Source organism: Colossoma macropomum, unplaced genomic scaffold (assembly GCF_904425465.1).
Source record: "Colossoma macropomum unplaced genomic scaffold, Colossoma_macropomum, whole genome shotgun sequence".
Classification (NCBI taxonomy): domain Eukaryota; kingdom Metazoa; phylum Chordata; class Actinopteri; order Characiformes; family Serrasalmidae; genus Colossoma; species Colossoma macropomum.
Window position 1 is genome coordinate 30068190 of NW_023494790.1, and position 27007 is coordinate 30095196.

General features: G+C 38.8%; 2 protein-coding genes across 3 annotated transcripts; one reads left to right on the forward strand and one right to left on the reverse strand.

Annotated features, from left to right (window-relative positions):
* The first annotated feature begins 4334 nt into the window (after positions 1 to 4334).
* slc16a12b (solute carrier family 16 member 12b) lies at positions 4335 to 22147 on the forward strand. 2 transcript variants are annotated; one of them, XM_036573013.1, is made up of 7 exons: positions 4335 to 4862; positions 8048 to 8301; positions 11973 to 12076; positions 14747 to 14890; positions 16604 to 17186; positions 18154 to 18413; positions 21308 to 22147. In XM_036573013.1, exons 2-7 carry the CDS (start codon positions 8189 to 8191, stop codon positions 21538 to 21540), a joined length of 1437 nt encoding a protein of 478 aa, XP_036428906.1. In that variant the 5' UTR covers positions 4335 to 4862; positions 8048 to 8188; the 3' UTR covers positions 21541 to 22147. The 2 variants fall into 2 exon arrangements, with proteins under 2 accessions (XP_036428906.1, XP_036428907.1); XM_036573014.1 differs by lacking the exon at positions 4335 to 4862 and adding an exon at positions 7517 to 7957.
* Positions 22148 to 23139: 992 nt separating this feature from the next.
* On the reverse strand, positions 23140 to 26787 carry LOC118809568 (interferon-induced protein with tetratricopeptide repeats 5-like). Its single transcript, XM_036573012.1, has 2 exons — positions 26396 to 26787; positions 23140 to 26093 (listed from the first exon to the last, which is right to left on the reverse strand). Exons 1-2 carry the CDS (start codon positions 26398 to 26400, stop codon positions 24650 to 24652), a joined length of 1449 nt encoding a protein of 482 aa, XP_036428905.1. The 5' UTR covers positions 26401 to 26787; the 3' UTR covers positions 23140 to 24649.
* Between the last annotated feature and the right edge of the window lie 220 nt (positions 26788 to 27007).

A 27007-nucleotide genomic window follows, 5' to 3' on the forward strand; every position in this document is an offset into this window, starting at 1 on the left:
TAGGTAACACACAGCACACAGCAACAGTTAGCATGTGACACAAGCTGTCATGACATCCAATATTACGACATTACCGGAAAAAGGTAACATGACACTGTTAAGTTATTTAACGAAATCGGTTATGACAATCTATGTTTGTGCCGTGATTATGTCAGCGTAGTAGGGTTCGAGTGAAGCGTTACTGAAAGATTTTACCCGAACTTTTATGTGTGTTAATGTAATGAGATTATGTAATGTAGCGATTTCGTTAAGTAATTTAATTTCTGTTCCCCTATTTGTTCTCTCATTCACAGTGTCAAGAGTGTCTGGCATTTGCATATGGTGTACAAAATTCACCAAAAACATGAGGTGACATGACAGTAAGAAAGTGTTCCGTTTCCTGCAAAGTGTATACTCTGAAATGTGTGTAATTGAGGGCCTTTTATGCTATTGCTAATGAAAGGCAAGCATTTATATATATGTTTGTAAGCGTATGTGATGCTGGAGCTCGTTTCCGATAGTTTACACGTTTTTCATTTCGTCCTTCTATTTTTTTTTTCCCATTACCTCTGCTCAGTCCTCTGCCTTATGCAGTTGGTCGCCATTTTGACTTTGAGTATCTGTATATGCACGATGGCAGTCCAACACAACTCTGAGCCACTACAGCAACTTTCACGTGTTTTAAGGGGTGCCTTTTACTGATGGAATCCAGACTTTTATCTGTGCATCTGCCTCCTTCTTCTAATGCTATGTCCAGATGTCTCTGTAAAATGTTAATCCTCCATTGTGTTGAATTCAGTTGGTCTGTTCATGGTTTTTCTTTGTTTTGTTTTGTTTTTTTTTTCCTTCAGGAAATTGAATGCATGTGTTAGAACATACTGTTCTAAGCTCTGAGCCACTGCAAGCTATAATAACTACACCAAGAAGAATGACATGTATGCAAAACAGGGCAAGATAAATCGAGGCACTACATACTTTTCCATTAATGTTGAGAATGTGCTTTGTACCAGGCCCAGTTCAGCTTATTGCATGAATGGTCCTATCAATGTATACTCAAGCATGTTTGGTCTTCACATTTTGTTTATTCTGATCAGCCACACTGAAAAAAGTACAGAATTTACATATTCCAGAATTCCACATCAGTTATATACATTATGCAAAACCTAAAGATAAAATTGTATTAACTTAATACATGAAAAGTTTCATTCCAGAATCTTAAATGTCACTTTCATTCATTCTCATTCTTTTTTTTTTTAGTATAGATTGCTGATTTTGGCTTTACACAAAATAATTAATAAAATAAAGATGCATTTATTGACAGTATGTTATGTCAGCTGTTATTCCTTTCAAACCTCTTGTAGTTATAAGTGGACACACAGCATTTTGGAATGAAATTTTATTAATGTGGAAATGATGGTGTTTTTTTTTTATTCAACTAAATTCAGTGCATCACTTTTTTTCACTGCATTTTAGTCATACTTGATGCATGTTCATAAATCTGTAAGCATTGAAAGATTCAATATAATTGAATCATAAACTCCTTCCTAAGCCTGATCTTTATTTCAATAATAAACCACTCACTCTTTCACAGTTAGGAGTATGATATTCAGTCTGCTCTCACAGCATCACTACGTCAGTGTTTTGTGTTTACGTGTTGTAGAGGTATCCAAGGCTTATTTAGGCCTGCCCTGTGGAATGAACAGCTCTGACATGTCATGACACCATTAATCTTGATCATTTTTCTGTTCACCTTACATGTTTTGTTTTTTTGTTAATAAACCCTGAATACTTACCAAATGTGGTACATATGTACGCAGTTCTTCAGTATTTGCTTATTTGAATGCAGGCTGTGTGTGTGTGGAGTGCACAGTTGTCTGTATGTTGGTGTTTTATTTTCATACACATTAAGAGCACAAATGTCCTGACTTTAAAGTGTTTTTATAAAAACAGGTTATTGCTTATAACTGAAGGCAAAACAGATTATTTTTTGGTTATTGTGGTTAAGATTATGGTTATGTTCATTTGGCTTATTATATATCATAATACAAGTATTGGAAATATGTACTCAGAATACGGAAATTAAGCATCTGTATTCAGTGTTATATTTTAGAAAGGCAGTATTCAGAATACAGTTACATTTTAGGAGAATACATCTAGAATACCTACCCACTTAGTAAAAATCATACAGTTCTCAAAGGAAACACCATGAATGTTTGTTTATTGAATATTTTAGGATCTGTGCACAGCATGTAGCAAACATGCTTGTTAGACAAACTAAAGAGGACCTCAATTAACAACTTTACAAACACTGAAGGTCCTACTGAAGCCTGAGTAGACTGATAAATTAAGGTGATGAGCCAGTTATTAATCTCAGTGTTATTGAGCTGAACTAATAATCTTCTCGATATTAAATGTAAATGGAAAATATATTACTATATAATTTGTAATATATATATATATATATATATATATATATATATATATATATATATATATATATATATTAAATATAACATCACATGATAGAATGTGTGCAATAATACATTACATATATTATTCCACACAGGTACTAGTGCTGAGTGACATATGGTCTTTACCAGTATACCATGATACTGACATATTGTGATATTCTCTGATGTAATGCCCATGAAAAAGCAGTGTTCCTGTTGCTAGATGGTTTGTTTTGTTTCTTTTCCGTAAATCTGCTTTGTGTCTGGGTAATGTTTACAATATTATGTAAGGCTCACTTTGGTGTCATTTTAAAAGAAGAAAACAGAACAAACCAGTCCAGTTAACACAAGCTCCATCAGGTCTGTAAGACATTAATTTAGTGCTGAGCACCAGTACTCAGGCAGCATGGGCTCATTACCTTTATCGAGTTAATGCTAACTTAAAAATCTGTGGGGTCCAAAAGTCTGAGATTACTTGGGATCTGGGATCATTTAAACTTAAGAATTAAAAAAAGGTTCCATATAGAACCATTTAAAATGCACTCTCTATCAGTCTGAAGAATTTTTTTCTTTGAGTGTTAATGGTTCTATATAGAACCATTTTCTTCACTAAAGAACCCTTGAATAACCATATTTTTAAGTGTGAGGTCAGTATGAAAATCTGCCATGTTAATACTTTGTACAAAAAAAGGTTAGATTTTTTGAGTCTCATCTCTTCTAGTGAAGCTAATGTACAGATGACTCGGATCTACTTTTCAGAGGCTTTTGCACATATTTAAGGAGTCAGCTGAGAACATAGTATCATTAAGGTAAAAGAGAGACATATTATACCAAATATTTAGAAATCCTGACATAAACATTTCAAATATTCAACTTTTCAAATTGTTAGTCTAAGAAATTATTTGCAATTAAAAAAAAAAAAACTTGAAAAAACAGAAGCATTTTCATTAGTGAACTTTTGGACCTCACTGTGTATAGTATATATGAGACTATTATTACATACAGAAATTTATATATGGTACATGTGGGTCATGTTCTTATTATACAGTAGTGTCCAAAAGTCAGAGACCACATTTCATTTTTTTTTTTTTTATTTCTAATGGAAACAGCCATTAAGTACAAGTTTTTTCAGAAGATGTTTCTGAGGGGATTAGATAAAATATTGTACAGGGAAAGGGAAAGGTCAAAGGAGAATAAGGGAAAAAACAGGAGTTTCCAAAACTGCACTTCAAAAATTCATTGACAGATACAGACGTGAGACTTGTGCAAGACCTGGTAGACCAGCAAAACTGTCGCCATCAGATAAACAGCAAGCTTTCATCTTTGAGAGAGAGGAGAAAATCTAGCTCCACTCTTACTTCAGATGTGAAAAGTGTTTCTGTCCATCCTTCCACTGTGAGAAGACAACTCAGCACTTATCCCTGGCTAGGCAACAGGAAAAATAGCACCTTGCATGCTGTATCCAACCCTGGACTGACTTCACCTTAATGTCTCTGCATGCCTCTTCCATTGCTTGCAGATGAGGCAGGTGGACGTGTGGTTGGTGGTCATACACTTCCCAACGCCAAGCCAAAAAGAATTCCTCAATTGGACTGAGAAATGAGGAGTAAGAGGGCAAATAGAACACTGTGGACTTGTGGTTGACACATTCAGTCAAAACTACAAGCTAAGGTTGGTTTCTAAAACCAGGTTTCTTTTTTAGCTGGGTGCTGTATATAGAGAGTTAAATATATAAATAATGGGACATAATGCTTTATTTGCAAACTTAAGTATGTAGTACATATGGGTCATGTTCTTGGTATTAAAACATGTAGGACATATGTATGACCTCGCCCTGATAAGGTATGAAAACGTGTGTCTGGATGTGTATGTGTGTGCGTTCATGTGTGTACGGGTGTGTGTGCATGTGTGTGTGTTTGGGTGTATGTGTGTCTATGTGTGTGTGTCATTTGTTGAGTAATTAGGCAAATGTGGCTGCCATGGCGTTCAGTTCAGCGTCAACACGGTCACATATGGAAATATCCTCACAGGACACAACCTTTCACTGCCAGTACTCCATTACTACTGCTAGCTAATTACATGTAAGAGTAGGTTTATTGTTCTTGTGCTGGGCAGGTAGACTGTTCGGAGCAGTGAGTGGTCCACAGAGAGGGGAACACGCACATGTGTAATTGCATAATTTGTCTCCACGTGTTCTGGGGGCTGGAGAACTGAGAGGTGCCTGAGCTTTGTGAGCACACCCGCGCACACACACGCTGGATGTTCCTGCAGCTGCTGAAGGGAACGTTTGGAGGGTGGAGGAGAGATGCAGGAGCCACTGAATCGATACAATGTGAGGAAGGTTCAGTGTTTATGAATGTGAGCTGAGTTATTCTAGGTGCAGAAGCCCAATGAGGAGCAGGCCGTTAGAGCAGCAGACTGCCTTCATACACGGTAAGAACTTTCTGTTCTCAGCTTTTATTTTATTTATTTATTTATTTATTCATTTTTATTAACTAGTTTTAACCTTGCGAAATTTGGAAGCTAAGTTTAAATGGCTCTTGCAATCTTAGTTCATGTCTTGTAGCTTAATGTTGTTGCCACTGTTTTAACCCAGGGCTAAGCTAATTAGCATATTTTCATGTCAGTTTCATGATAAAACTGAACCAGTTTCTTATGCAGCGTTTATTTCTGAACTACAATCTATTTCACATTCAAATAGCACTGATAGTCAGTGAAGTAATTATTAACGTTTACAAGTCCTACAGGAATAAAACACGTTCTAAAAGTGACCCCAGAGAGCAAAGGAACGTTGGAACCCCGCTGATTTCATTGTTGTTCAGTTCAACGTAGAACTGTTGAATTAAAGTTGATTTCAGACGTTGTCAACAGTAAAGTGCTCATATTGTTCAACGCTGAAAACCCGTTGAAACTAGACCTTTTAATCCTCTCCGGTTTAACTTCATCTAAATGTGGATTATAGTATGTCTGTTTTTCGGTGTTAAATTACACAGTTAATCCTGTTTTATGTACAACAGTATTTCTAAAAAAGATGGTAGTCTAATTATGATTACAACAAATAATAATAATAATAAGAAGAAGAAGAAGAAGAATACATGAAACTATTTAATGAGAGATTTCTTTTAATCGCAAAAGTTTTTATTCACAGGAGACGTTTGGAGTGAGGTTTGCTCAGGGATGTAGGTGTGATCATAACCATATTAGTTTAATGTAATTGCAGTGTACTCTATGTTGCTTGACCAAACAATGAAAATAAAAAGTAGCCTACCTGATTTTTATGTCCTTCTCAATACTGTCCTTTCCCTCTCTTGCACATATTGTAGCCAGCTTGGTGTTGTCTGTAATTTACTTCTGGAGAGTTGCTAGATGCTATTGTGTTTTTCTTATCAATTGCACTGATACATACCATACATACAAAAAGTCCAAAGTATTAGTTTTTCCCCCCTGTAACACCTCTAGGCCATTGCAAGTCACCGACAGCTGTGCACAGCAAGTCGTTGCATGTGACCAGATTCAAGATTTTAGATGAAGGTTTCAGACATACATATTACATTCCATAAAACTAGTCAAGCATAAGAACTGTTCCTGCTGCTGAACAAAGAAGGTGAGCACAGTTCAGTGTATATGTAGATATAAACTGATAACACATAAATTCTTTTTTTTTTAAATACAGAAGTTACTAAATAGTTACCTTTAAACTTCGCAGTTATTCAAGTGATGAGTAACTATGAGTTATTTTTAATAAGTTACAGGAAAGAGAAGAGGAAGGAGGTTACTGAAACTAAAGTATTCCTTCATTTTGTCCAGGCAGCGTACATAGAGCCAGGCCCTATGCTTTTACACTGATACATTGCATTGACTTGATTCGAATGTGTACAAACTTTGTACATGAATAAAATGCAGTGGCCTTTAAACGTATTTGGTCATTTGTGCCATGCTTAGTTTGTTGTGTTAGAAAAACAAGATGTCAAACCAAGTGATAGATATTTTACAACCCTGTTTCCAAAAAAGTTGGGGCACTATGCAAAATGTAAGTAAAAACAGAGTGCAACGATATGCAAATCATCTAAAACCTATATTTAATAGAAAATAGTACAAGGTCAAAATAGTACAATATCAAATGTTGAAATTCCAAAATTCTATTGTTCTTTGAAAAATAAATTTTGCTTGATGTAGGATTTCAGCTGCTCCACAGTTCAGGGTCTCCTTTGCTATATTTTTTGTTTCATAATGTACCAAATGTTTTCAATGAAGGACAGGTCTGGACTGCAGACAGGCCAGTTTAGCACCTGGACTCTTTTACTATGGAGCCATGCTGTTGCAATGTGGTTTGACATTGTCTTGCTGAAATAAGCAAGGCATTCCCTGAAAAAGACATCGTCTGGATGGCAGCATATGTTGCCAAAACCTGTATATATCGTTCAGCATTAATGGTGCCTTCACAGATGTGCACGTCACTCACGCCATGTACACTAATTCTCCCCCGTATACCATCACAGAACTGTGCGCTGATAACAAGCCGGGTGGCCCCTCCTCTTAAGCCCGGAGGACGCGGCATCCATGATTTCCAAAAAGAATTTCAAAGTGTGATTCACTGGACAACATGACCTGGTGTGTTTCAGACCATGATCGCTTGAGCAGTTTCTTTGCATGTTTGCATCCAAAAATGCGTTTTGTACACTTTTAACTTCAAGATCCCGTCAACGAACGCAAGCTCGCCGACACCACTGTAAGAAAAACAGGAAAAGCAGACCCAGACTTTGACGTTTCATGTTTGGGCTTTACTGTGCAATTACCGCAAACTGGTTGGACTTCTTCTCCAGAGTTTCCCCACACAAAGAGTCTACCACAGGTTTGATGCTGTGCTAAAGTGTTTTCTTTTTGTTAAACACTTTTGAAGTATATTTTATGAAGCTTCAATAAAGTTTATAAAAGTGTCCAAAGTCTTTTTGTGGCCAAAACACAGTGTTGATGTCATGAATTTTATTCATGTGGAAATGCTCATTAAAATTACCTACATTTAATTCAGTGTGCTGCTGGTTTATAGCCTTCAGCAAGTACGGGCTGAAAGCTTTAACTGAAATTTGGAGCTTGTGTTGCCTGCAAAACTCTGACCTTTATCTATGAGGACGAATCATTTGAATTGATTATCAATGTGTTTGCTTGTGTATGTTTATGGTTGAGGAGAAGCAGATCGGTAATGTGAAACTGTGACCCACTGAATATGTTTTTCCAGGAAGAGCATGTTAAAACATGCCTCAGCTTTTCAAGAGGGTGAAGGGGGTCAGCAAGGCAGACTGCAGGCTCCTGAGTTAATCTGGTAACTCCTGAGTTAGCATGGCCCCCAGGCTCGTAAACACCTCGCCTGAAGAGGTCACACGTCATGAGAAAACTTGCCACCTCGCTCTGGCCAGCTGTGAATCATTAGTGCTGCCCGTGTGTGCTGCCCGTGCATGCTGGGAAAAGGCCAGTGTACAGTGCACCAAGTCCTGAATGATGTTCCATATCAAGTGTCTAGCTTGCCATAGGTTAGACCTGAGCTACTGCTTGTTAATCATTTTAGCCAGTCTTGTTACTTATTGCTGCATGTTCCTTTGCATGTTTCATCTTGTGTTCAGGTCCTCACAGCTACAGTGGGAACTCCATGACTGGCGCGTGTGGTAGAAGCGAGGTGTGCAAAGTGTGGGGGTGGGTGTGTTCGAGTGCGCGTGGGTCTTGCTACTAAGGACAAGGCAGGAGCAGAGGTGGATGCGGCATCCATGGCTCAGGAAAGGAAGAAGAAGACAGGAGTGCTTCCTCCTGATGGAGGCTGGGGGTGGATGATTGTGGCCGGCTGTTTTGTGGTCACTGTCTGCACTCGTGCTGTAACTAGGTAAGCCTTATTTGAGCCACAGTGTTGCCTCTAGACTGTATCTTCTCTCTGTTGAATTCTACACATTGAAAAACACACTAAGTGATAAACAGGTCAGCAGTTTTCTGTTGACTGGTTGTTTTAGTTCAGAATCAGAATTACTTTATTTCGCCAAATATGTTACACTTACGAGGAAATATACAGACTCTTTACAGATATTCAAAAGAAATTAAAATATTAATTAAGGCAGAAAAGAATAAAGTAAAATAAAATGGAATAAAAGCATATATAATAAAAGACAAGAGAGTAGATAAATGAAGAACTAGTGTGAAAGGAGACAAAAAGAATCAATATGTGCAAAGTCTGAGTAAACATAAAATGTACTATTACTTACAGTATATGCCAGAGTGGTGTGAACATTTGTGTTCATTTGTGTAGTTGTGCAGATATGCGTTATGGCACAGAGTGGAGTTGTGGAGCACAGTAACGGGAGGTTTGCAGATTCCATTTACAGTGTCCACTGCTACGGCTATGCTAGTTTTGATGCCCCTCAGTCTTCTTTCAGAGTTAAGATTTATTATTCGGTGATTACTATAAATGATTTATGTAACTACTATGAATTGTGCGGTGTAATTTTGAGAGTAAGGAACTGAAGTGTGGATCCACATAAAAACCCTCAGGGTCTACGTCTTTGAACTGTATTGCTTATTATTTAGGGCAGACATAGTTAGCCTTTTTTAGACTTAGAATTTCCCCTCCAAGATCAAGAAAGAATATTTGTCCACCATTCTGGAGTTCAGGGGATTCAATTTCATGCTTTTTATTAAGTTATTAATCAGTAATTATTCCAAATCACTCAGTAACTACTATGGAACTAATATGTAAGATATGTAGTTATGAGAGTGAGGAATTGAAGTGAGCGCCCAAGTACAGCAATTAAGTGGATAAATTCAGTTCATATTGTCATATTGTGATATGTTCAAAACGTACCAGTGGAAATATTCTAAGTCTTGGAAAGAGGTCATCCAGAACATTATATTTAGCTCAGTCTGAGAATCACTGAAAACAAATCTACTGGCTCACTGGGTGACAACAGGTATCTAGTGTTTATGTCCCAGCCTTCCAGTTCAGGTTACATTTGACCTGCTGGTAAACACGTCTTCTAACAAGGGGCCAAAGTGGACATAGTGCTTTAAAAGCTAATAAATCACTGTCTGCTACTAATGTCTAATATCCTCTTAAAAATAAAGGTGTCAGGGGTTATTTAGAGCAGTGCTTTAGAAGACTCACTTTAGATTCTGTAAAGACCTTTCAATTAATGTTTTTAAGAATGGTTGTTTTAAATGACATGTAAGATAATGAGGATACATAATGTAAAGTTTCTGCAGCCATTTAAAGTTTTTTTTTCCTAGAACCATGCATCCAAGCCAAGGACCAAATAGGGTAGTGGTTCTCAAACTGGTCCTCAGGGCTCTACAGACAGTCCACATTTTTGCCCAATGTGTTGCAAGCTACGTTGAAGCACAAATGTGGATCAGAGGGTCCCTTAGAATCACTGATATTGGAGGCTTTATTTTTACTATACACCTGAAGAATAGTGGTTTTATGGCTGTTCAGTTTTTGTTTGAGTAGTGTCAGTAACTAAATGAACATGAATAACTGCTTTTTAGCGGCCTGTCTTTCGTCCATGGGGAATTGCAGGGATGTTGAGATAGTGTGATCTATGTTTTATCTCCTGCCTGTGATACTGCGTGAACCATAACTATGGATGGGTTTGTGATCATATATTTCTTTTATCAGCAACTTGTATATTTAGATTTCCATCTATTTGACTTGTGAAAAGTGCCAGAACAATTTTGGAAGACAAACCAGTTGGAACTTGCAGGCTTTCTTTGTGCACTTCAGAATTTTGTTTATAATTACTTCATGTCCTAGTTTCAGAAATGGGTGCAGTTAAGGAGTGTCATGCAAATTAGTGTAAAGCACGCAAAATGAGTCTAGTAAGAAGCAAATAGGTGTGTCACGCTATCTCTCTAATCGGAGACAAAGGCACTGATCCTTTAAGCCATCAATGTCCAACCAGGCCTCTTGTTACTAAGTTTTGACTCCTGCGGAGATATGTGGTGATAAATAACTTGCACGACAACCGATGGTGAAACTCTCATTATAGGCAAAAGATCGGTTTGAGGCTGTTGTTGTGTTAAATGTACTTATGGGTGTGGTTTAGTGCCTGAGGAGCTGTTTGAACCCTTTGGCCTTAACCAGGCTTGCTCTGGGCTAAAGTGTGTTCACAGTGTTCAGGTTGATTAGTGCACAGCAGACTATAGGACGTATCTCCCTCTGATGGCCCCTAGCCAGCTTTCCGTGAGTGTGTTCTGTGGCCAATGATTGAGTTTGTGAGAGTCGTCGGCTGTCGTACTCACTCCAAGTATTTTGACCCTGCTGGCCTGCCTGGTGCTTTCTCTGTGTTTGTTCAGGTGCACGCAGGCTAGGTTAAAGCTTGTGCCTCATTACCCCTTTCACAGCCCCCCCAGCCCCCACCCACCCACAGGGCTTCCTCTTGTCCAGCTAGTCAGCAATAATGGCTGAACTGCAAGCCAAAGTGTCTCCTCTTATCTGCTTAGAACTGATGCTCAGTACTCTTTACAGCTGCACAATATTGACAGAATATGATATTTGCAATTATATTGATGCATATGGCATTTACAATGACCATTGCAGTATGTTAAAACAAAATTAGTGAATCATTAATGTGGTTAAAGAAGAGTTAAGCGGCCTGCATTCTTTTGACCAAAATTATCTCCATTTGTGGGATGGCGTGAACATGATTGGTTCAGGCAGGATATTTGATAAATGAAACTTGACTTGTCCAAGTGTTGGCTCTATCATCATAAGTTCGATCCCTGTCATCAGCAGTCCGAGAGAGCATAATTGACTCTCTGGGTGGGTAGGATGGTCCTCCCTCTGCCTCCATTAATCAGCACAACGCTAGCCAACACAGGTGTCTGTTGATTTGATGTAGCAGTGGTCCCCTCCAGGTGTGTTGAGCTGCCCAGTGATGTTCTGTTAACATGAGTTCAGAATGATCTGGTGGCTGACATTATGTGTCTCAGAGGAAACATGCTGTAGACCTCACCGTCCCAACTAGATCCAGTATACTAAATAGCATCAATGAGAGTGACCTTAATAAACAAACTGAATATTGGCCCAATGTAACCAATTCACTAAACAGTTCCTTTATTGTGCCTGTTAACCGTGCACTTATATGAAACTTCTGCAACATATAATTTTAAAAAATTGCTCCATCCTTCAAAAATGTTGCCATATGCCCCTTCACTGTGGAACATTAGCCTCTACTGAATGTTTGTGTAGTTTCTTAATACAAAACCTAAGTGCCTTAACAGAGCACTGGTATTGGATCAGTACTCGGCAAGTACTTGGTCAAATAGATATCAGAGAGAAGAAGTTGAATCAGTACTTCCCAACTCAGGATGATCATAGCACAAAATGTAACATTTAGTGATTTGTTTGAGAGTGTTTATGTGGCCAGTACTGAAAGTTCATGTAACAGATTTTGCCCTAGCACTTGCAGCACGTTTCATGGAGAACACAGCAGTATGTGCGTACGCTTTCATTTATATCATTAGCAGTATGTAAGTTGGATTTGTAATTGTATTTTTCATGTTTTTCAGATGCATCTCCATCTTCTTTGTTGAATTTCAAATGCATTTTGCACGTGATTACTCTGGAACGGCATGGATCCATTCGTTGGTGGACTGCATGACCATGCTCTGCGGTATGTGATCATTCGAGTCCAACTGACAGTACTGCACTTTTCCAAGGACAACATAGAACCCTTTGACACTAAAGATCAAATCTGAGCCATCTGATCTTTGAAAATGAAAATTGGCAAAATGCTTTTGTTTTGTCTGAAAAGAAACAGCCTGACACTGTTCATTCATGGTGAATGGTTTTTCCTCCTGCTAAATTGTGCCGTGTTATACAAGCCGTGAACTAGTTGATACTGAAGCGTGAATGAGTGTAATATTTTCCAAATTCCAGCTGTGTCTGACAGTCGTAGGCGTGACTGTAAGAGACACACGCATGTGACAAATGACTTCAGAAATCTGAAGAAACTAGTGGCTTCTTATTTGCACTTCCTGTTCTACTTTAAATGATGCAGCAGTTAAAATCAGGTGCATGTAGAGGTGCCACAGAGTAACTGCTGCTCCATTTAAGGTGGAATGGTAAATTAAAAAAAAACAAAACTGCAGAATAACTTCAGTCTTGTAGAAATTTAGACATGAAACAGTATTTAGCACCATTCTTGCTGGGCCTGCGGGGAGACCAATACTGACATAGGTTTATCTACATATTGTTAATTCTGTGTTTTACTGTTATGCTCAATTAAAATAATTCAGATTTATTTTGGTTGTTAAACATTATTCTCATTAAAAAGTAAAGCGACATCCCAGAATAATAAAAATAATAATACAATTTAATAAAAAATGCAATTAAAATATCTTAAATATCTAAAATTAGATGCAGCGCCCAGACAGTCTGTGACGTGCACATAACAAAAACACAAGTGGATCATCGAGAAATCCGACCGGCACCCTCTGCAGTAAAAGCTAGGTTAGGTCAGGAGTCAACAACCTAAATGGAGCCATTTTGTCCGTTCAACAAAAATCAAACCACCTTGGGAGCCACAACATTTTATGTCCAGTATGTCTCAGTATGTGCTGATGTCCTAGTATAGGCTAAAAAATATAAACAAAAACACAGACTTACTTTCCTCTGCTTTAAGCTTTAGCTATAGCCACTTCCCTCCCATTTCCGCCAGGACACTTTTCCTCAAAAGTGAATAGTTTCTTGTAAAATGTCTCTCAACGGTCGACTGTTTTATGAGACTGAAGTTGCTTCTCATTCGCCAGCTTCTTGTTTGAATTTTCCCGTTCCACCTTAAATTCTGACTGAGGCACTGAATGTAAATGCAGCACCATTTAAGGTGGAACAGGAAAATTCAAAAGAGAAGCTGACTTCATCTTCAACTTTTTAGTGTTTGACAGTCTCTCGTTGCAGATTTAACATACCAGGAAACCAACTGCAGTGCTTATAAATGTTACAAATGTTCGTCTTAAAGCTGTCTCTTTGCCTTTTCATTAGCTACTAGCCGGGCGAGACTGCGTTGCTATGTGACCTTCAGTCTGCACACCAGTTCTCAGTCGTTGCGAACCAGGGCTTTCGTGCTATGTTGCACACATCCCGTCTCCAAGATATTTTAATGACACAGCGATCCCCCACTCTCTACCACGAGACCAAAACCGAAGGTATAAAATCACTAAAGAAAACGGGTAGGACAGGTGTAACGTGCTGCATGGACATGTATTGCCACTGGATCTTACGTCACCGTAACAGCGCATTTTATCACAGATGAGTGGCAGCAGCGTCTCCTGTGCTCCAAACAAGAGCACTGAATGAGAGCCTTCTAATTCACTTGCCACATCACTTCCATTTGATTTGTTAATAAAAGATATTGGAAGTAAATGCATTATGGATTATTACAAATACTTTGCTTTAAAAGTGCCGAGTCCTCAGACAGTAAGAAAATAGAAATCCTGTACAGAAAAAAAAGGTGCATCAAGGTGCATCGATAATCGTTTTATAATCGCATTGCAGCCCACTGAACAATAATTGCATAGAAGCGTGAGGCGCCTAGAGACTCCCACCCCTAATACATATATATATATATATATATATACATATATATATATATATATATATGTAGGGTGCCACCCTCCACAAAGCTTAATTTAGTTGTGCCGCACATTTGCATTCAATCAAATAGATAGACAAATACAGATGTAAAACACAGTCAATCAGTTTGTGGCTTCCCAGTTGAATAAAGCATTCTAAAGAGCTCAAGTCTGCAGGAGGCTCGACCCCCTCTCTCGCTTGAAAGTCAGCAACACACAGCGAACATCTTGAGAGGACATGCTGGTGTCACAACAGCTTGACCTGAAACAGCAGGCCTATTTGTTTTTGTCCTACTCACTGCTATCTGCTGTCACGACAGCTAGCATTTCAGAGAGATTCCTCTAAAGGCAGACATGACTCAGGAAAAGCCATTTTTGGCATTTGACTGCCGACTTATAAAAACAAAATCGAATACTTAAAAAAGAACCTAAGCAATACTATTGATGTTACATAAACTCTTCCAATACTGCAGTTAGCTGACGTGTTAACCCTCTTATCGTGGGACTGATAGTGAAGCTTTAGCTGGCCTCGACAGTTCAAAGAGTTGCAGAGAACTGAAAGTCCTGCAATATGTTACAGTGAAGTAAGACAAACTAATGTCAATGTGATTGTTGTGTCCACTATAATAAACAGCTGTAATTGTTCATGTAATCACCATTTGCTATAATCTGAAATTTAACCATTCTTTTATTTTGTGTTTGAATGGCAGCTCCACTGGGCAGCTTAATTGGGAATCACTTGTCGTGTCGTGTGGCAGTGATACTGGGAGGATTTCTGGCCTCTATTGGCTTGGTGCTCAGCTCCTTTGCCACCAGTCTGGAGTATCTCTACCTCACTCTGGGGGTGTTAACAGGTAAGGCATCCTAACTTCAGACCATATAGTCAACCCATTCAATTTTAGTATTATCAGCACTAAGTCACACCCATTGCTGATACGGGGTCAAAATGTGCACATACATCATGTAATCCGCATAGAGAAGCAAGATGCCTTATAGCAGCCGCACAAGGTGACCATGCCTGTTTGCCTACATTGGGCTGTGGAACAGTGGCACTACGTTCTCTGAAGTGATGGGTTGGAGTGCTGTTTTTGGTCCAGAACTGATCGTCCAACATCAGTACCTCACCTCCTTAATGCTCTTGTGGAGTAGTGCAATCAAATCCTCACATCAGTGTTTCATCATCTAGTGTAAACCTTCCCAAAAGAATAAAGGCCAGCAAAGGAGGGACCAACTCCTTAATAATACCGTTGGCTTGGGAACAAAAATTGGATGAGCAGGTTTCTGGACGCTTTTGGACAGTTAGTGTATGTGTAGTTAGGGAACACTGCTTTGCTGTCCAAGTTTGGGACACTTTGCCTTCTTTTTAAACTTTCAGAATAATGTTTGATTTGCAGCCTTTTTTTTCAAATAAAGACTGTTTATTTATTTTTTGCAACATTCAACTTGTTCATCATGTTCATCCAAACCATTGTTAAAAGTACCCACGGAACATCTTTTGGCCCAAAAATTGGTAAACAGCTGAGAAGTTTGAGTTATGATGAGTGTTGACATTGCATCAAGGGTGGTAGGTAGAAGACTCTTCTTCTCCTATTCTTGTGCTGCCTCAGGTCTGGAAGCTTTGAGAGTCGGTGAATGCAGTTTAACAGACTCAGCTTTATTCAGAACGACAGAGAGTTTATATATCGCCCGCTCCTAACCTCAGGGGTGCTTAACGCCCACACCCTAGACAGGTGTTGACACAATCAACATGAACAGACAGTGTATGATAGAATGTTCCGGAGCTAGGAGAGGCCGAAGGCCCCATCCTGTTCTCCCTGTACCGGCCTCAAGTCCAACGCCCTCAGCCACTCCCAGATGAGAACAGCTCAGCATATCTTTAGGCAAAAACAAGAAGCACACTCAGCTTTCGGTGATTATTGCATACTACGTATTTCAGACAATCTTAAATGGTCTCTTAAAACCAGTTGCATCTTCAAGAAAATGTTATATTTTAAGGAATTGATGGGCAAAATTTACACAATTTTCCACTTACCTCAAATGTAGTTGATCTCCCGAGACATGTATGGTGTCCAAATTTAGCTTTTTTAGCTTAGCATTGGAACTATGAGGTTAAGGTTGATAATACACACAAGAAGTCAGTTGTCAACCAAACCTTTTCTGTAAAAATACCACCATAACGTCTTGTAACCCCCTCAAATTGCATCCAGGTCCTCATGAAAGTCACACAGACTTGTCAATATGGTCTATGCCTTACTGTGAGGTATAAAAATGAACAAATTTTTTTATTGTTGCACCAAAACTTAGTGACCTTAATTTCACTTGCTGCATGTGGAAAGCTCAGAATATTATTAGTGGCTGTAGCCATTCTGCACATGCTATAAAAAATGTTACCATGGGGTCAGATTTCAAACTTGAACTTGCATTGTTGCAAAATGACATAGAACACATTGAAGAAAACTTGCTCATTTATATGTTTTGAAAAATTAAATGTCCCAAAAAAATTGCCTGGCAGTGTATATACAAGAAAAAGAGGTTGTTATAAGAGTAGATGTCTCTTGTTTTTGCAGGGCTGGGTTTTGCCCTCTGTTACACACCAGCAATCGCCATGGTTGGAGTTTATTTCTGTGAGAGGAAGTCACTGGCATATGGCATCGCCATGTCTGGCAGTGGCATTGGAACGTTCATCCTGGCCCCTGTGGTGCAGATGCTCATTGAGCACTACTCATGGCGAGGGGCTCTCCTCATCCTGGGAGGCTTGGTGTCCAACCTGTGTGTGTGTGGAGCACTTTTACGACCAATCACTCTGAAAGAGGAGGAAGCCTGCCCCCTGCCTGTGGACTCTGAGTGTGGCTACAGTGCCAAGCCTCTGGTGGCCGTCGGCCCTGTGGATGAGAAGCACCTTGTTGCCAACAGACAGCAAAGATGCCTGCAGTCCATGCAAGAGTACCGTTTCCTGCTTATGCCTGACTTCCTAGTGCTGGCGGGCTCTTTTTTGTTCCTGGCCAGTGGCTGCAGCCTGCCTTTTGTTTACCTGGTGCCTTATGCACTGGATGTGGGGGTCAGTCACCACCACGCTGCCTTTCTGATGTCCATTTTAGGGGTCATTGACATTGTCGGCAACATCACATTTGGCTGGCTCACTGACAGAAGGTAGGCTCTTTTGGACGCTGACATAGTTTGACATTATTGAGAGAAATGCTTAATTGCATGCTTTTCGACCTTTGGTGCTTTGTTTTCCTGTTACTCTTTTCTGATAAGTCAACAGAGTACAATTTAAAAATACACCCTAAACATAATGGTTAAAAAAGCTTGGATGTTTAGTTCTAGGAAAACCTTTAACCTTTTGAAAGGCTTGCCAGTGGGTCCAGGCTTCCACTCCTTGTGCCTGTAATTTAAAAATAACTCAGCCAGTTTGCAGTTTCCCAAGCCTTAGGATTTGATAGGCCTGAGATATTAAAGGCGTAATTGATATAGAACTGTTACATCATGTGGAGGTTTTATAAAGTATAAAAAGTTTCTTCACACTCAGAGCTCCTTTATAAAACCATCTATCAAAGGTTCTTTGGAGCAGGGGTTCCCAATCTCAGTCCTGGTGACCCTGCGCCCTGAGTTTTTTGTTGTTTTCCCTACTCTACACGCCTGACCAAGCCAACAAGGTACTTGTTAATTAATTAATGAGTTGAGTTAGATAAGCTTTTTGAGACAAAGCACAAAAATGTGCACAGTGTTGGGTCACTGGGATTGGGAACCCCTGATTAAGGGAACCAAACATGATTTTCTATTGCAATGCTCTGCCTTTATTTTTAACAGCGAAGGTTAAAAAGAGAGTGCACAGGGTGAATAATAGCGAGAAGCAAGCTAAGCAGGTCTTGATCCATTGGTTTCCAATGCTGGTCCTGAAGTTGCCCTGCTCTGCATATTTTGGTGTTTTCTCTGCTGTCACACAACTGATCCCACGAATCAGCTCATTAACAAACTCTTGCTGAGTTGAAGTGGGGTGTGCTAAAACAGGGAAAACAGTAAAATGTGCAGAGCAGGACCAGGGTTAGGAAACAGTATTATATAAATAGATAGAAGGCCTAACAATACTGATACTGCCTTCTTCCACCCCACTCAGGTGCCTAAAGAAGTACAGGAGTATTTGCTACATGGTTTCTGTGGGGATGGAAGGTCTCTGCTGTTTTCTCATCCCTCTTCTTCGTACATTCGCCCTGCTGGTGCCTTTCTCAGTGCTCTACGGCTACTTCGATGGCGCATATGTGGCTCTTATACCCGTGGTGACATCAGATGTAGTGGGGACGACATACCTCTCCTCTGCTCTCGGGGTGGTATATTTCCTACATGCTATTCCATACCTGGTTAGTCCCCCGATTGGAGGTGAGTGCCTTTAGCTTCACATTGTGTCTCTTCTAGTTTAAGTCTAACCCTAGAAAAAGACAAAGTCTTTTATTTATCATATGCTCACAGTATGTCAGGGACATTTGCCTTAAAATGTTTGTGCTGAGTCCCAGGTAATAACTCTGCAACACAAAATGCCAACACAAGACACAAAAGACCCTAATTTGAATCACTAAAATGTCAATAATAAATCATAAATAAACATGAATGCATTTTCAGATGTGTAGGAATAGAGTTAGCAGTAATGTTGTAGTGCAAGAAGAAGGATACAAACCAAATGGCAGCATATTTAGAGATCTGAAGCTGAAACAAGTTTATAAGCCAAAATGTAACAGTTCTGTTATAGTGCCAAGACAGTAACAAAGTAAAAATCGCAGTAAATTGAATGAGCAACATTGTGGCACAAAAAAAAATAAATTAAAAAACTGGAATTTACATAGAGCTCTTTTAGATTTAACGTGATTGCTAGACTGCTAATAATTTCCCACAGTGCCCCAGTATCTTTCTTTTGAACTCTTCTATAGTCAGGCTGTAAGGACAGAGAATTTGTAGTGAGGATTACTGCCACTCAATAAAGTCTTCCAAGTTTTTTTAAACACTAGACGTCCAAATGTCCAAGTCCAAAATGAATGGGTTCCTATGGAGCTTTTGTGCAAAAGTATAGTTTGTAAATGCTTAATCATTTATATACTGAAGAACGCGCTCAGAACAGCATAAAACATTTGAATATATATATATATATTTAGCACTTTTAGGCTCGAGTTATAAGACTTAACAGTGCCTATGTACCTTTATGATCTCAATGAGCGTGAACTGCTTTACTCAGCTGATCAGCTCACCAACCACTCAGCACTCAGTAGCAGTAATGCTAACATCCTATGGCCCAAAACCAGTTTGTTGTAGAAAAATGGAAAGATAATGGTAAGTTTTCTTTGATTTTTTAATGGAATACATCCTCCTACTATTCCAATTTAAATGATGTGTCTGTACAAATTAACTAGCGCTTATGCTAGTAGCTAACCACTTGTATGAAAGGTTGAAGTTGGCTTCTTCTTTGTCTGCTTATAATTTGAAATTTCTGTTGCAACTTAAAAAGTGCTGCAGTTACATTGTGGTGCCTGTAGATGGTGCATCTCAACATTCTGAAAATCATGTATGTAAATAAAATGTTTAAAAAGTTTTATCTTGAAATATTTTTTCAAAATATCCATAACATATTTTACAACCCAGCATTATGTAAAACCCAAAAGTTAAAAATAGAGTAAAGGGCAAATTTGTGCCTATTTGCCATGAACTTATTTTCCAAGTATTAAAAATCTCAATTAGTAGAAAGTTTACAGTTAGTAGAAATTAGTAGAAAGTTTACAGTAGCAACTTTTCTTAAAATTATTTCTTAAAATTATTTAAACATGACAAAACAGTGAACACAGCCAATAGTGCATTGCGTTAACTGCTTGACTGCCCTAAATATCTTGTGGTTGTAATAATGTTTAACCCTTTAAATGGCCCAAAGTTTTATTACACACTTTTATAACCTAAAAATTGCTCAACCAATTTGCAGTGAAGCCCCTGTAGTTACTGAATAATAAGCTTCAGTATGTAATAAGCCTCAGATTTAAGGGGTTAAACCCTGCAAAGATTTGTTTCTGTACCAAATTCTGATTGTGCCAAAAAAGCATAATAGACTACGTCGTGCGATTTAATTTACTAACAATATTTCATTTTAAAATAAAAAAGACATTGTTTTTACACTCATACAACATTAACTATGCAGTTTGTATTACAGTGGGTGAGTAGGATTAGGATTTGGTCATGTGAAGTTGGTCTTAAAACAGCAGAAGTGCAAATTCCATCTTGGTAAAATTCAAATAAAAAAGACATTGTGCAGTCAATATCTTTTCAAGGCTTGTGTTATCTAACCAGCATGAACTGATGATGCCAAAAACAAACCCACACAATTAGTCTAGAGTTTTTTGTCTCAAATAAATGATTTCACATGCTTGTGTGTAAAATGTTCAAAATGAAAGCGTAAGTTGAACAGTGGGAAGACTGGAGAGGTAAAGGTGTCCATTACTCTGACACAAAAGAGAGCTTTTAATTTTGCCCGGTTGGACAGCTTTTCCTGGTTATATTATAGAGTCAAAAAAGATACAACTTGCTCTGCCCTATGACTGAGTGACAAAGAGGTTGGGCTTTACCCACCTTAATTTAAAGTGTGCTTTAACTCCAGTACATCCAGCAGTCTAGAAACAAGCCTGCAACATACGTTTGTTTTGGTAGCTCTTTGAAATACAACCTAGAACACTTTTAGTCCATAATGTTAACATGTGGATTATCAAGTAATGTAGTAACGACAACATTAATGACAACATTAATGAAGAGTTCGAACAAGAAGCTGGTGAATTTTTAAATTAAAGTTAATTATTAAATTTGAGTTAATAATTAGTTCATTGTCATGTGTTACAGTATAACTGCTTTCATTTCAGTATTACTCTGAAACAGTGAAGTAGCTGTATGTAGTGTCTTACTGTGACGTTTTTAACATTTGTATGTGTTCAATGTTTTACTTTTAAAACAACCTAAAGTTGTTTTATTAAAACACTGGCAGTGTGTTCAGATTTGAAACACTAAATATGTATTCTGATTACAGTCTTTGTCTTGTGAGTTCTTTTAGGTTAAATGTACCATAAAAAAACGCACACACAGTACAGAACATCAGTTTTATTTGTTATCAAGTTCATGCTATTTATGTTGTTAATTAACATTAATTATTATTTTTAAAAATGCTGTTCACAAGAACACATTTAAAAACTGTTGCTCATCTATTATTTGCCCTGAACCTTTGTTTTTTTTAAATGTCTTCTGTTATTCAGGCTGGTTGGTGGACACCACAGGCACCTACACAGCAACGTTCTTCTTGAGTGGCTTCGCCCTCATCTCCAGCGCTCTGCTGCTGTGCACAGTCACTGTTATCCGCCACTGCCAGAGAATTCAAAGGAACAGACAAAGCAAGAAAACAACACTGGAACAATGTGAAGCCCAACAGGCAGACTTTTATACTACCAAAAATAAGGACCTACTGATTATTAACAAAGCCACCTCATAGCGTCGGACCCATCATTTGTATTTTCTGTGCTTCTTTTCTCATTTTTATAAAAATCAGGTGTGTAAACTACTGTAGTCCTTGAAAAAGCCTTTGTCTCATCACTATCACACTTCAACTGTCTAAAACCTGTCTGCCAATGTGCCTTTTCTATCTGGCTGTCTTTCTGTCCAGCTTTTGAATGAAAAGCTAGAAACAGAAATGGTGAGTTAGAGTTGGTGCATATTGCATCAAACATTTTTTATAAGGTCTTGGTCCATATGTGTCATTCAGCTCAAGAATGTGTCAGTTCGATTTTTCACTCAGATGAATATGCTGTGTTAGAGGTTTTTTTTCTAATGAATTGTGTAAAATTACTAAACCTGTGTCAGTGTGACAGAGTTAGATGTTTTGGGAGAAAGGGTTTTTTTGACACTCATACAAGATTAACTGTGCAGTTTTTATTACAGTGGGTGAGTAGGATTAGGATTTGGTCATGTGAAGTTGGTCTTAAAACAGCAGACATGCAAATTCCTTCTTGGTAAAAATCATTGCCAATAGAGGGCAGTGTTAACATGCACAATTCACTACAATCTTAAAAGATTGCTTGATGCTTCTGTTAGAGCTGGGCGATATGGCCAAAAATGTTATCACGATAAACAAAATTCATATTGTTTGATTTCGATACACATCGCGATAAATGTCAAATCATTATTTCTTTCAAGTTTGAAGGCTGATTTTTGCTCCTGGGTGGTTAATTGCTGTTTTAAACTATCCTTCATGGTCGGAACACAACAAACACTCGCCAAACAGTGGAACGTTTCACAAATCTGTCATGGGAGAGTGGGAGAAAGTTTCTGGTGAGCTGTTTTAACCAGCTGGAAAAGCATGGCTATTTTGTAATAGTCATAATTTAAGAAAGAAAACAGATTATTCTTAGCTGGTGATGAGCGCTCGGCTATTCCATTACAAATGACATCACAGTATTCAGACACCAGCTAGCGACGACTGGATTTCTCTATACTATCGTAGTTTAAGTGGTGAACCGCAAAATATCAACACCAGACAAACGGAGTGCTCCTTTTAGGTACGTTTAAACTGAAAGCAGTGCTTCAAGTTAGCCAGCTGCTAAAAACAGCTATTCTGGAAAGATAGCACTCTCCCGCTCACCAATGCCTCACAGTTTCCTCAGTTTACTTTCGTTTAAATCAGGGTTGTAATTTACATGAACCCACTTCTTTCTTTCACTTTTGTTACTTGGGAATGCACCAATACTTAAATATGACTGTCCAAGCGCTGTGAAAGTTGTGATTTAACGCTGCTAAAGCTGGTTAGGATGTACAGAAAGTGGTGAGCTCGCTGTAGGACAGTATAGTTACACCACTGACCTCGTCACTCACACTCGGTCACAGGAGAACAGATCGTCGGTCGCTCCACTCAAACAGGGAATGTATAACTCCACGTTTCAGCCGTTGCTAAAGACTTATCTTACTCTTGGCCCCCTCCCTCTCTAAATCATGTAGAAAAACTCGGAAGTGCACCCTCTCCTGGCGACAGCGGAGTAGTGTCGCTGTCCTTGCAGTAGAAAACGCCACCAAGGCTTTCACTACAACGTGTGAGTGTGGTGTATTATATCGAACATTTATCAAACATGTCGTATCACTCTATCAAGGAAAAGTTATATCGCGATAATTATCGTTATCGTTTTATCGCCCAGCCCTAGATTCTGTGTTACAATGCAAGATGAAGACCAGGTCTGAATACAAATAGCATGTTAATGTTCTGTGACCGTTTGTATGAACGAGTAGTGCTTTTTCTTCCATGAAAGACAAGTCTGAAATGTATTTTACAGTAAACACAGATAATGAACTGTAATTATTTTGTAAGACATTTTTAGAAGACCAATACAGAGAACTATATTGACAGATAACATATGCTATGATTCATCTTAAAATGACTTTTATTTCTGTTAAAATAAAGTGCACAGCTCACCTCAAGACATCACTGGTTAAAATGTTTGTAAACACTTACAATGCTAAAAAAATAACATAAAAAGCACTGTAATGACGTGTAAGCCAGTCATCACAGGCACTTAAAATGATTTAGTGGTGATTCTACTGAAAAAGTCCCCCATAAAGTTTACAGCTGAGGTTAATGGGAAAGGTTGGACAAAGCCTTAAAACTTTATGAAGGTACAGTTGCATGCAAAAAGGCGCCTGTGGATTTCCTAAGTGACAATAAATTAACAAATTCTCTGCAGGGCACATCATTCTGCATAATACCACAATTACTGTTCATTTGCTGAATTTTACATCAAAAATAAAACAAAGTGCTTTGTGCAAAAGTTATGCTTTATTTTTGTCAAATGTAAAACTCAGCAAAAAAAGAACATAAAATAGAATTATGCACTAAAATCAGAAGGGAAATGAAATGTTTACATTTATTCCCTGTAGAGGACATGTTAACCTATTTTCACTTAAAAAATCAACTACGTGATTTGGAATCAGTGTAATTTGACCAGGGGTCTTCCATCTTTTGTGTATGACTGTACCAGCCAGATAAGTGATCTGTATCTTTAAACTAATCATTTTCATGGTTATGTTTGCCATACTGAAGATTTACATTAACTCTAGCTGTCCTCCTCACTTCCTTCACTGAAATACAGTTTCCAAATCAACTACAAGGTCATAAATACTCTTCAGGTAAACCTCCTCACTGTTGTAAGTCACTGAAATGAATATTTAGGTACATGAAAGGAACCACATGACAATATACAAATAAAGCATTTACAAGTGTTTACATTAAGGTATGAAGTAGAACATTGTAGCCCATTTTTACTGTTTTACTCCTACATCAAAGTGAATATTATTGGTTGTAGTATAAGAAGAGATCACACAACTGTAGCTGGAGATCTGGGCAACTTCTGCTTTAAGCTTGAAAGCTGGACCTCCAAACCCCAGCCCCCCACTTGACAAAGGAACACAGACTGGATGGGAAGGAGAGATGGTTCAGAAACTTAGTTAAAGGAAATGAATAGCATAGATGGAAATTGGACATTACTGGATAATACAGGAAGGAGCAGGACCTTCAGGCATGGTCTTCCTCCAAACTGTTAGTTATTTCTGTAATTCTTTTACAACGACAGCCTCAGCTCACATAGAGCACTGAGGTATTCATCATTGCTTTTAAACTGTAGAGCTTTCTCGTAGCATTCAATGGCCCTGATCTTCTCTCCTTCTTCCTTATGGATGAATCCCAGTATTCCCCATGATCTTCCATCTTGAGGGTTTTTTGCTAAATATCTATCAGCTATCTTGGTCAGTTTTTTGACACTTTTCTTCCCATCTCTCGAACCATGGTCTATTTTCAGACATTCCTTGTAGTAGTTGATGGCCAGGGGCAGGAACCTCTTTCTGTACTGCTGAAACTCCCCATAGTAAAAATACAGTTGTTGTAGGAACTCGTTTTTCTCTTCGGCTATCTTCAGAGTTACCTGAAACAGGTGTTCTGCACGATCTAGTTTGTCATCCTCTCCATACTGAACAGCCAGCTCTGTCATAGCAATAATGAAGTCAGTCTTCAGTGTGGTGGCCTTCTCTAAATGATAGATGCACTGCCGCCGAAGCCTCTGAATCTCAGCGTCAGCACTATGTGAATCTCGGCTTTCTTTCTTTTGCAGAGAAATTTTCTTCCACTTGTAGCAGAGTGCTAGCTGATGGTGTATGAAGCCTGAGTTGGGCGAGCGCTCTAATGCTCTCTTCAGCAGAGCGATGGACCTATCTACAGACCCATAGGCCCTTAAGAATTTGCCCACATATCGAATCACATGAGGAGCATTAGGAGAACCCTCTAGAGCCTTTTGCACCAAATTCTCAACTTCATCATACTCAGACTCAAACTCAGCAAGCCTCAGTGCCAGGAGAGCTTTGAGTTCATCATTGTCTGGATCTGTGTCTATGGCCTTACGCAGCTGTGTAACTGCTGGCGAATCATCTGGCCTGGAGCAAGACCCAGATTCTGTTCGGTGAAGCACAAATGCATAACCAGCATTCCACTGAGGGTCCCTGGGCTCCAGCTCCAAGGCCTTCCTGAAGCACACTGTAGCTCTTTCATAGTTCTCTCGAGAGAACTTGAACAGGGCCCAGGCCTTTTCACCAAGCACTTCATGATGGAGAGCAGAAGCGGGTTCTGCTGGGAATCTCTCAGCAATGTCTCTGAGCTTCTCCAGGTAGCTTTCACATTCAGCATAACATTTCATGTGATGCTGTAGCCAGGCCAGATTTCCATAGGTGACTATGAGCCACTTGTCACAGTCATTCTCATGGAACTCTTTTGTGAGCTCCACAGATTTCTGTAAGCAGCTGAGAGCTTCTGTAGGAAACCCTAGGAGGTACTTCACAAACGCTAATGAGTTGTTGGTCTGTGCAACTCCTGCTTTCCCACCAAGATGAAACTCGTCATGCTGCTCCAGCCTGTTTAAAAGATCAGTGATATTTGTATCCTCTTTTTTCAGCTCCCAAGTGAAATGACACTCCAGCTGCTGCAGTTCAGTTTCTAGAAGCGAGGCCTGAGCCATGCTGTAAAACAGCACCACATACACTGTATTAATCGTTTAATAATAATGAACAGGGGCGTTAGATAAATACCCAAACTGAGTTCACTGTAGAACCGTTTTAGGAAATCATGCTCAACCTGTTTTAATTAACCTGTAATTCCTACTTGTTTGTTTAAGAAATTAGGCGTCAACAAAACGTGCAGCGATCCAGCCATGTTTATTAGGTCTGATAAAAAAAAAATGGTAAGCCATTCATGAGAATCTATATTGTTACGAAAAAAACATTGTAAATAAAAATTCATTTTAAAATTATAGAAAACATACCTCATTTTCAGCGATCCGGACAAAAGTCTTGACAGCGCACCAACAAGAAGCGAGGAGGAAGCAATCGAAACTGAAAGAGTCTCAGAGCCTTTAACTCGCTTTTAAAGCACAAACATCGGAAGAGCTGCCGCTCCAAATGCTCGACTGCTCTGTACAGTATTTGTATCTGATGTGTTTCGTCTTTCAAATGAAAACCCAGGTATTATTTTTCCATTTTACAGTAACAGGCTGATTTAAAGTGCTGATCCACCTCCTGTACGACCCCCCTCTTTAGTACAGAATATTACGGAGCCTTTAAGGGGCTAAAAAATAAAAAGGTAATGACGTTGCATTCCCTCGCGTAATTTTACGTTCCCTTGCAAATGTAGGTCCTTTGCAAACTATTGCGAGGGAGCACAAAGCTTCTACGAGGAAATGCAAAAATCTGACAGGGAACACAGAAATATTGCCTGCTGAGAAAACCTCCTTTTGGGATCTAAAGGTGTTCTACGGGAAATAGTGGTCTCTATTAGAAAGCAAAACCATTTGGTTTTAATCCTAATAGTTTCTAATGTTCCTTTTTCAGTAGGTGTTGTAAGGGAACTCAGTCATTGCCCACATTTATTTTCGTAA

Coding starts and splice junctions, on each gene's coding strand:
- slc16a12b (XM_036573013.1), top strand. CDS start 8,189: ATGGCTCAGGAAAGGAAGAAGAAGACAGGAGTGCTTCCTCCTGATGGA. Junction 8,302..11,972: donor TGCACTCGTGCTGTAACTAG/GTAAGCCTTATT, acceptor CATGTTTTTCAG/ATGCATCTCCATCTTCTTTG. Junction 14,891..16,603: donor CACTCTGGGGGTGTTAACAG/GTAAGGCATCCT, acceptor TTGTTTTTGCAG/GGCTGGGTTTTGCCCTCTGT.